Here is an 11,219-nt window from a genome sequence, read left to right on the forward strand (position 1 = left end):
CGAGGATCCTTTCATGCATTATGCACTATATTTTTAAATGGGGCCGTTAAAAATAAGGGCAATTTAGGCCCCATAGGTTGACGGCGAGGGTATTTTAGAACGAACTGCTAAACGGAGGGCATTTTTGTACCAAATCCTACACTTCAAGAGCATTTTAGGCCTTTTTCCGTTTATTTATTTATTTTAATTCTTATAATTATTAGTAGTTAAATAAATATAATTATATACCTTCAAATGTTGAGCATAAATAAACAATTTTAGTTATTCAGCGTTTAAATCTTAATACAACATCTTAAATTAGGTGTGTGTTTAAAATAAACAAGACCTAAGTCTCTTTGATTGATTCAGAGAGTCGTTCCGTCTTACAATTAGAACACACTTTGGGGCCCTAAAGGAAGAATGGCTGAATGGTAAAAAGTACAAGAATCTAATTTTGTAGAATTTTTTTTTTTTTTTCTTTCTATTTTTTATGTATGTTGAAATCATACTTTTTTATCGCTTTGTTTGTGGTAGACTTCAGAGGAGAGAAAAAGACCCTTTTTTAGTTTCGAAAAGCCAATCAAATGAAGTTCATTCTTTTCTCTTCAATCGAACAAAGTTGATTCTTTTTTTTTTCTTTCTTTCTTTTTGTTGGTTGAGAAATTTGGCTATCGGAAACTTGATCTTTTCTACCTCCTGCCGTAGGGGTAAGATCTATACATTTGCTTTCCGCATCTCTACCATGCGAATATACTAGGTATGTTGCTGTTGTCATTGTCTTTCTTTCTTTTGTTTAAACAATATCTTGAAGTAAAATTGCAACCATATAATAATTAGAGGCATCTACATGTGCCCAAAATATGAATTAAATTAACAAGCTTATGTTTCCACGACTCAACTATCCAATATATCAATTATTTTTGCACTAATTTTTTCTTTTATGACCACATTTGTTTCCGACTAAGGAATTGGAAATCGTTCTCTTGTAACGATTTATGTGAATCCAATTTTCATTTTATTTCTAACCAAACGGCCATCGTGCTAATCCTATTCGAGGAGCGAGTTAGGCTCAATTAAGGAGATTTGGTAGGTAGGATTTTATTGATGCTTCTAAAAGCACATGTTTCATAAAAATTACAAGGATTCACATGTGGTACTATTCAGTTGTATATTTGGCCCAAAAAGTGTACTATTTTTTCATATTTAGGGTTGATGCTTAGACAAAGTCAACTAATGTAAATTCAGGAGAGGTCGGGCCGTCGGGGAAAATGCCGATGAAGGCAAATTTGCATTACCCCACCTTGATTTCTACAATATACATGACAATTCGTACTGTTGTTTTCTGTTCAACAATAAGTCAAATATTATACTGTTAATGATTTTAATCTTTGTTTCTTAGTGTTGGACCATTTTCAAAGTCCAGTTGTGTAATCCAATTCTTAGCGCAAGTGGAAGAATTGTAAGGGACAAAATACCCTTTGTATCATTTGATTTATACACTATGATTCCGAACTTAGTTCATGTAATATCATTGATATTCTTCTTAACTCGTTTGCTATATATTATGTTTAGCAAAACTTGAACATTCATGAGTTTTCTCTATTCATGAGTTTTTCTCTCTCTTTGCTTCTTCCTGTAATTTCTCTTTGTTAATTTAATTAAGGGAAATTCATAGCTATCTCCCGCATGCTATTCTTTAGATTGTTTCACTTATTTAGGAATACTCATGCAGTTTAATATAATGAACGTATATAATAGCCATGAAATCCAATTGGAAGTTAGGAGTAGCCCACTGGGTAGGCTGGAGGTCAATAGTAGTTCAAAGATGAATATCTCTGGTCAAGTCCTAGTTAGGCATGAGCACATATATAAGCCATGCAGCTAGCACAAGCCTATACCAAGCAGGACCCATAAATAGGCAGCAATTAATAATAATGCCAAAGACGCCCTTAATTTTTTTTTCAATTTAAATAAAAATAGTGGAACTCATAAATTTTTTTATTGATTTTGGCCTGAAAATAAAAATACACAATTAAAATAAATAGTCATTGCATCTAAAGAAGAAATACATATATAGTTGGCGCTTCATTATATATTTTGGATAAAACTAATTTTAGTTTGCTAAAACTGACGGAGTTTGAGCCAAGTTTTATTTTACAAATTGTCCCAGAATAGAAGAAATTCACAGTTGAAACAAATAGTTGCAACAAGTAATATACTACAAGAAAGAAGACATTTATCAACAAATTTATTTTTGTTGCAATAGATAGACTATTGTTGCAAAGACTACTTTTGGCAACAACATTTTTTTTGTTGTTGCATAAACCCTTCCCAACGGCTGTTATTGCAACGACGTGCAATAACTTTTTTTTTTTTGTTGCCAAAAGCACCTTTTGCAACAATAGTCAATACTATGGCAACAAAAAAAAAAAACATTTTTAAAAGATTCATGATATATGCCAACAACAAAACAAAGTCATTGCCAAATATTGAATTTTGCCAACTATATTATATTTGTTGCCAAAAAAATTGTTGCCGTTTCTATACTTTCTTGTAGTATATTAAATTAATTAATTATATACAGTAAACGCATTTATTTTGGACGCTTTATTCTGTCTTCATTTATGAAAGGCTAAACCGACACAATAGACATCGCGATGCGAGGAGCTTTACTTGGAGAAATAGAAGAAACATGTATCACACGTGTATATATCATTTCATTTAAAGAATAAATATACAATTGGGATAAATAAACCATTGTATATAATTAGGTGTCGATTAACGGTTGGAAAATAACCTATCTAGGAGCAGGTTTTTAATTTTCTTTATTCATCCCCACACATCTTAAAAAGAGTATAGCCACTCTCTTTGCAGCATCAGAGTCTAAAGACTATCAAATATCAAGTCCAGGGAAATAATTAAGACTATATTGATAGTTCAAATGTGCTAACTTAAAATTTATGCTTGGAGGTACGTATGATATTGAAGCTAAAATGGCACTACTATACCAAAATGGTCATAATAATTTGGTGGAGAGGATAGGTGCCCGCCATTTATGGCTTTTATTAACCCTCCTGTCTCTAATAATAGTTAAATAATGAAGTACCGGGAAACGAAAAAAGAAAGGAAATAAATGAAGATATGGGAACCAAGAAAGAACCAAAAGAAAAAGGATAGCACCTTGCACGACTCTCATAACTATGAAAACTACAAGTGAATGAGGGAAAGCTAATCGGCCCATGCAAACGTCCCTTTCATACTCCTTTCCCCCACCTCTGCCGCCTCTGCCTTCTCCCTACCCCCCCGCCCCCCCCCAAACCCACCCCACGCACCCCACTCCAATGCCTTCAGACACAAAGACAAGCACAGCCATTGGGATTTGGGAATTCCAACCACACATTTTTTTTCTTTCACACCAAGTATGATGCATCAATCAATAAGTATTACAACTTGTGTACTCCTAATTGTCTTATTAATTAATCATTGTATGATCTTTTGCAAATGAAGTAATTTCCATTCACCTTTTTTTTCTTCGTTTAATAATGTGGTATGCAAAACTCAATAATCTGATTAATCCAAATTTGGCCATATAGGCATGGGCGAATTTATATGTTAAATTTGGGGCACGTGATGAACTAATGATCTCTCCGTAAAATTAGATATTTTATAGAGTATATATTTTCTAAAATTGGTATAGTATTATCTGGCGGCACATATGCTACAAGTAGGCTAAATGGTGAACTTGGTTGAAAGTTAATTTATTTACCTAGAGGACTAGGGATCAGTCCTTCTTCTTTTTAGTAGTGCACTCATATTCTAGAAATCCTAGATTTGTCTCTGCATATAGGCAGGGGCATATTTATGGTAGAAATAACGGTGCACGTGAATCCATGACCATTCCGCAAATTATGTATTTTATGAATTTATGTATAAAAAAAATAGAATTGATCTGATATATCAACGTGGCATTCACGTTATAAAAAGGATGAAGGATGCACTTGGTTGAATGCTGAGTTATTTACCTAGAGTAACAAGGATCAATTCCAATTGAACACCTTCTTTTTCCTCATTAATTTAGTGGTGCACTCATATTTTAAAAATTCTAAATCTGCCTCTGCAATTAGGGTCACAATTACGGGACTTAAACCTGTCATATCCATTTGCTATTTTTTTAATTTCCTTGTTCCAGTTTCACAACCACTTATTTTTTTAAGGCAAAATACATCAACAACCCCTTCAACTTGTCGGTAAATTTTATTTATATAGACACACGAACTCCTATTCCGATGGAATACCTGAACACATGATAAAATGTTCTATGAGGCAGGCGCGGAGCCACATACGACTGAGATGGTTCGTTCGAACCCCTTTCAGCGGAAAACTACACTGTTTATACGTGGTTGAAATATTTATTATGTATAGATAGTAGATGTTGAACCCCCTTGGGCTTTTTTTGTGTTTACTTCTTCATATTTTGAAGGTAAACTTACATGAATAGCTACTCTTTAGTAGATCCATACCTCTAGTAGCTACCTTTTCAATATTACCAATCATAGCTACTATTTAATGAACATATGTATTTTACGGGTGTATTTGTTTGTTTTCAAATACATAGTAATTTTTTTTTTTGCTTTTATATATTTGAATGATTTTTTTTGCTATAATGTATTTTTGAGTCTTTTTTTTTTTATGCATTTCAGTGATTTTTTTTTTTTTGATGTATTTCAGTGCCTTCTTTTTCTTCTTTTTTTTTAATGTATTTCTTTGATGTATTTCAAATATATTGTGTACATTCTAACTACATATGAAGCCAAAAGACATTCAAATTTTCATGTATTTGAATGGATTTCAACAAATACATTCAAATACAAGACAAAAAAATTCAAATACATGACAATTACATTAAAAAAACAGTGTTTGGCTATTAACAAAATACACTAAAAAATACAGTAAAAAAATATAAACACAAATACATTCAAAAACAGTGTATTTTTGAGATGTAGATTTTTTGAATGTATTTGTATTTGGCTTTTAACAAATACACACAAAAATACAAAAAATACACATGGCCAGATCTGAGACACCACCACCAAAAACTCTAATCTCTCCACCCCCACCAAAACCTTAAAAATTCCTTAAACTTATGTAGTGTCCGATTGCACCTTTTGTCTATTTAGTAGAAAAACGTTAGCTGCTAAGCCAAAGCAAAAAACAGTGCAACAAGAATGGCTACAACAACCACCAACACCGCACTATTGCCTTCGCAATTTGGACAGCAACAACGCCGCAATAACGAGCCCCTTTATTCACTCCATTCTTGTTCAACAACAAGTCAGCTGCTACATAGAGGGGTGAGCATAGAGGGAGAGGGAGAAGAGGGAGAGGGGCGGCGCGGCTGTGGTGGTGGTGGTTGAGAGAAGGGGAGAGAGATTTTTTTAGGGTTTTGAGAAATGAAAAATCTGAAATGGGTAGTGATTGGGAAAAAAGAAAGATATGGTATGTATTTTTGATATAGCTACCAATTGTAATTTAGAAAAGTTAATTAGCTACTAAATATAATTAAATAAAAGGGTAGTTAATACTAATAATTAGGTCTTAAAAGAAGTTACAATGAGTAAAAATTCCTATTTTGAACCCCCTTATAGCAAATTTTGGCTCCGCTACTGCTATGAGGTACTTTCGACCCAAATTCTTGACAAGTTTATGTGTGTGTTCTCAAGAACTCATTACGTAGATAAGTTAACTACGTAAAATATGTCACCTCCCTTTATACATTTTAGTCTCAATAAGCCATAAAACCTCAGTCATTCTAATTGAGGCTCTGATGTGTATGATTAAGGATCTTTTATGTGGTTATATAGCTTATTCATGTCATATGCGATTGAGAACATGGGAAAAACATTTCAAATTTGAGCCTAAAATATCTAATAGGATCATTTTATCATTGTATAGGTGTTAAATCGGAACAAACAGTAGCTTGAATGTCTAAATAAAATATACTGACAAGTTGAAGGGGCAGTCGATGTATCCAGCCTTTTTTAACTTGTGATGTATGGTAGCGTGAACTACTGATAGTGGTAGCCGTCTATTTATGAAAAATGATACAAAAAATGATTTAATTTAAATTATATACATTATGTTAGCAATAAAAAGTTTTTACATGTCGGTGTAGTTTAATTGTTGATAGCAGATTAGTTTATTTCTATCATGTTCGAAGTTGTACTTATCATAAAATAAGAACTCATTTGTAATTACCTAAGTAACTAATTTAATTGTGCAAAAATTTATACCATCAGAACATAAAAGTTAAACTAGTCCTACATTTTGAGATCAATTGATTTAGTTAAGGAAAAGAAGAAATGAAATTATAACATCCAAATCGGTCGCGCGAAGAGGATGCTTACTATTGTGGCAGTACTATAGTAATATTGATAACAGTTTTTAAGTAATATGCAGCGTCTATTGGTAATTCTAGAAGTGCAATAATGTGAATAAAGAAAAGAAAAGAAAAGAATATGTTGATCCATCAGCTGCCCCTAATCTGTTACATTAGGTCGGTTTCTGTCTCTCTCCCCTCTTTTTTTCTTTTTTGGTTTCCCACCCATCTGATTGCTGCACTGGAGTCCGACAAAATTCAAATCGTGTACTGTAGGGGCCATTTCTGATAGCGACTCGCCCAACAATTTTTTTTTTTTTTCATTTCTAGGAGTCGAACCTGAAACCTCTAATTAAGAATGAAGGGATTCCAACCATCTCACCATAATTCATATCGATGATTTTTTCCCCTCTAATTCTCTCTTACCCACAAGACTTGATAACTCCCCAAAAGAAAAGATTAAAGAAAAGAAAAAGCAGAGAATTAGGAAGGATGGGATGCTATCCAATATAAAAGGCTTACCCTCGATCAGTCAATCATCAATCAATCAAATCAAAAAGAGAGAGAAGTCTCAAATCAGGCAGAGGAAGGAATCACTCATAAAAATGTCGACTTCATCTGCTGCTTTTGCTCCGGACCACCACGTTCACCACCATCACCTCCCTCCTCCCTCAGGGGAACAACTTTGTTATGTCCAATGCAACTTTTGTGACACTGTTCTTGCGGTACTACCTATTATACTCTCTACTCCATATCATTTTCTTCCCTCTTTTAACAATATTCCTCCTCTCTTCTCCCCTTTCACTATATGTTACGTTGAATTTATTCCTAAGTTTTGCCTCATACTCTTTATAGATATAAAATATAGTAGGTTGAAACACTTTCAGTAAATCTTTTTTTTTTATTTTTTTAGTCGAAATGATCTTTGTTGGTTTTTCCCTAAATTTCTGTATGGTCTTTCATTATTGCTCAATAATACTTAGTCCCTAATAGTAGTGATCTTTATTCTCAAGCAAATGCTCCCTCTTTTGGATTTTTAGCTTTCTTCTTGAATTTATTCATTTTCTACTTGCTATAGTCAACAACATTTCATTTTTTTGATATGTTAAGTTTTGTTGGCTAAACCCTTTTAGCTAAAGATTGCATTTTTATAAAATGACCATTTTTTTTTTTAATTTATGGTACAGGTGAGTGTTCCTTGCTCGAGTTTCTTCAAGAATGTGACAGTGAGATGTGGCCATTGCACCAACCTTCTGTCTGTCAACATAATTCTTCCCACTGCAGCTAATCAGCTTCATCTCCCCCATTCTTTCTTTTCTCCTCAGAATCTTCTGGTATGTAATTTTTACATTATATTTTTCCCATTGAATTAATCTAGGGTTTTCATTTCTATATGTGTCTATGTTAATTAGCTATTTCTAACATCAATATATCATTCTCCACGTTTTATTTTTCTCAATTTGAGTGTGTCAATCCTTGCGCACAATTATTTTAACAGTTATTCTTTCTGAATATCTGGTAATTTTAACATTAATTATTCCTTTATACATTTCAGGATGAGATTCGGAATAATCCACCAAGTTTGTTGATGAATCAGCCAAACCCGAATGAGTCACTCATGCCTGTTCGAGGAGTTGATGAACTTCCTAAACCACCTGTCGCCAACAGACGTAAGATAAAAAATTATATGGACTTAAAGTTTAACAAGTGAAAAGAGTACTTATTACTAGTAAGGCAGTTACTGAACAGTGCCAAATTTTAATTTCAGCATATGGCGTGCTGTACCTTTAAACAAACTATCCAGCTCTAGCCTTTCCAGTGAATAGGGGTTTCTTATCAAATGAAGCAAGAATATGCATGATATTCTGTTTACTTTTCAACCGTGTCTAAACTTTTCCCTTTTCCATAATTAAATGTCATTTTTGGCGAAGGGTCTTCTACCATTTTCTTTTGCTAGCCTTCCTTCTCCAAAATTTTCTAAATATAAAGTACTTCCTAAAAAAGCCAAGTTTAGAAATTGCAGCTAAAACGTATTTGCATTGTTCATCTACAGATTCTGCATTAGTGAAATATAAAATGTGCTCACCATGATGATGTTATTAAAATATCTTAACAGTAAAATCTGGTCAAATCCAAGCTCTGTGTAGAATGGATAAGTTTAACCATTCATATGGACTTCTTCTCTCTTGGGTCGGGCTGGGAAGTGTAGAAGACATAATTAAGTAAATAAACAAAGTGCTAAGAGTTTAAGCTACTCAATGAAAGAGATGGTCACATAACTTCAATAGAGAGAAGGGAGGACTTTTTTTTTAAAGGAGGTCAATGAAGTTTCTCCTTCATCGAAAAGGTATGTTGTGCATATAGGTTGCAGGGTTCCAACGTCAAGTTCCTTTGACACGAGGAAAATATCTACTATGCCAGTATATGAAGCTGAAAAGTTGCTTTAGGTTGTAGATATAATTGTTGAACTAAACGTCTAGTATACTGATAAATATAGTTTAAAAATTGCTTTAGGTTATAGGTTAAACCTATTTGAATTTTGTTTGTTAAAATTCTTGGCTTTGCTACTTTAGCACTGTTGCGACTATGCAGCGGTTAACAAAAATCTATACTTTTGTATTTTTGATGATCTCTTTCCTTTTCAGTTTATATGACATTATTTCTTCATTAATCTACAACAACAACATATCCAGTGCAATTCCATAAGGGGATTATATTTGGGGAGGATGGAGTGAATTTTTTCATTAATCTTTTTTTTTAAATGACATATTCCTATATTGGAAATATCTAATTATAAACTTTTCATTTAATCTTTAAGGAGACGTTTTTACGGCCACAAAAGTGTTAAGATATATTTAAAACCGTAAATTTTAAAAAATTACTACATCTTCACTTAAACTCTGTTCAAAATCAAATTATGTTACATAAGGAGTGCCTTTTTTCTCTCTCATTCCTTCATGTTATGGCTTCGGAGATAAAAGAGAAATGTCGCCCGGAAAGTTAGATGGCCACAGAATCTAGATGAATAGATAGAGAGAAGGGTAGATGATTAGATAATGATCATGAAATGATTTGATTGACCCAACAGTATTCTCTTTGGTCCCGTGTGGGGTGGGTAAAAGGGTACTTACCGGTAATATACAGAAAGTCATCCAAGTGTTTTTAATGCATGTTTTTGTTTGTCTGCATGTCTCTGTACTCATTCTAGCTCCGGAGAAGCGACAGAGAGTGCCATCTGCTTACAATCGATTCATCAAGTATGTTCACATCTTTTCTCTAACTTTTATGTTCACATCTTTTCTCTAACTTTATTTTAGAGAGACATCGACATATATTTTTTTTAAAAATATTTGAATGTCAAAGAAGCATATATGAAATTCCATTGACAAATAAAACAATGAAAATGAATGACAGGGACGAGATCCAACGCATCAAAGCTGGAAATCCCGATATAAGTCACAGGGAGGCCTTCAGTGCTGCTGCAAAGAATGTAAGATATTCCAAAATACTATTTTACTCATGAACAAGAAATAATTTTCAAGAAATAGAGGAAATAAAGATTCTATTCTTATAGGCTACTTTCAATTCCTTCTAACTAGGGTTTGGTTCGTTCATGTGTTGCTTTTTTCGAACAAGTCTATATAGCATGTCTTTGAATTTTGGTTTGTTTGTTTTCTTGTTCTCAGTGGGCCCACTTTCCACACATTCATTTCGGACTTATGCCTGATCAACCCGTGAAGAAACCCAATGCCTGTCAACAGGTATCCTACAACTCATCATAACCCTAGATTTTCACACAGTATATGTTTCTTTGACTGATTTAATTAACTAAAGCACACTTTCCTAATTTTCATAAACTTTACTAAGTTTACTTTAAAGTGTTATCGTACCTTCTTTATTTTACGGAGGTTTATTATACAGTTTTAACTTTTAAAAATTGGCTGTGTAAAAGAACTTATATACTATCAGAAACTACAGGCAATCCGTCCATAATATATGAGATTAATTAGTGACGTAAAATAAAGCAAGTAATCCGGTACAACATGTTGAAGCATTATGCTGATTGTATAATTATTTCTTACATTGTTAAATATCATTAAGTAGTTTCGCGTTAGGCAGCTTGCTTTAATTTCCATTTTATTTAATTTTGTTGTGCATTTTTTTATTATTATTTTCTCTTTTTTTTTTTTTTTTTGGGATATGTGTAGGAAGGGGAGGATGTTCTTATGAAGGAAGGGTTTCTTGCTCCGGCGAACGTGGGTGTATCTCCTTACTAATTAAGGAAGTGATGAAGTCACCAATGTTTCTTCCTGTGTTGGAATTAATTGTCTTTTTATGATCTAATGTTAATTAGTTTTATCTAAATATTAGGGTTCTTGTTCGATCTCTGTTTTCTTTGAAGAACACTCTGTTGTGTCTTTGATGAAGACATTCTAACTGTTTCAGGTTGCTTAGTTTCTAGTGAGTACTGAGGAAATGATTCTGTTGAACCACTGTTTGTTTGTTAATTATTGCTAATAACTAAGCTCTCTGAAACCCCCAATGGAACTGCTACATGTTGATAAGTGTTAAAGAGTACTATCGTATTATGAATTTCGTCTCATTAATTAGTTTTTTGGCTTTTTACTGTTTTGGGCGTTTCCTTTTTGTCTTTAGAATCTTCTCTTACAGTGTCTATCGATATATTGTACCTTCATTCACGAACTGTCAATTTCGTTAACGTGTCAAATCTACTATGTTTGTTCGTTTGCTTATAATTATACAAAGCAAATGAATCTGAAGATTCATTGACTTGACAGCCAAATGACCTACTATATATAAATATCCGATTGTTCAAAAACTCTCTGATACATGAGTAGCATAA

General features: G+C 33.1%; 1 protein-coding gene across 1 annotated transcript; it reads left to right on the plus strand.

Moving 5' to 3' along the window:
* The first annotated feature begins 6,797 nt into the window (after positions 1–6,797).
* Positions 6,798–10,920, plus strand: LOC132064079 (axial regulator YABBY 1). Its single transcript, XM_059456940.1, has 7 exons — positions 6,798–7,080; positions 7,543–7,689; positions 7,911–8,025; positions 9,564–9,612; positions 9,770–9,845; positions 10,042–10,116; positions 10,564–10,920. Exons 1-7 carry the CDS (start codon positions 6,853–6,855, stop codon positions 10,630–10,632), a joined length of 759 nt encoding a protein of 252 aa, XP_059312923.1. The 5' UTR covers positions 6,798–6,852; the 3' UTR covers positions 10,633–10,920.
* Positions 10,921–11,219: the final 299 nt, after the last annotated feature.

This window comes from Lycium ferocissimum, chromosome 7, assembly GCF_029784015.1.
Source record: "Lycium ferocissimum isolate CSIRO_LF1 chromosome 7, AGI_CSIRO_Lferr_CH_V1, whole genome shotgun sequence".
NCBI classification, from domain to species: domain Eukaryota; kingdom Viridiplantae; phylum Streptophyta; class Magnoliopsida; order Solanales; family Solanaceae; genus Lycium; species Lycium ferocissimum.

Coding starts and splice junctions, on each gene's coding strand:
- LOC132064079 (XM_059456940.1), top strand. CDS start 6,853: ATGCTATCCAATATAAAAGGCTTACCCTCGATCAGTCAATCATCAATC. Junction 8,026..9,563: donor ACCACCTGTCGCCAACAGAC/GTAAGATAAAAA, acceptor TACTCATTCTAG/CTCCGGAGAAGCGACAGAGA. Junction 9,846..10,041: donor TCAGTGCTGCTGCAAAGAAT/GTAAGATATTCC, acceptor TCTTGTTCTCAG/TGGGCCCACTTTCCACACAT.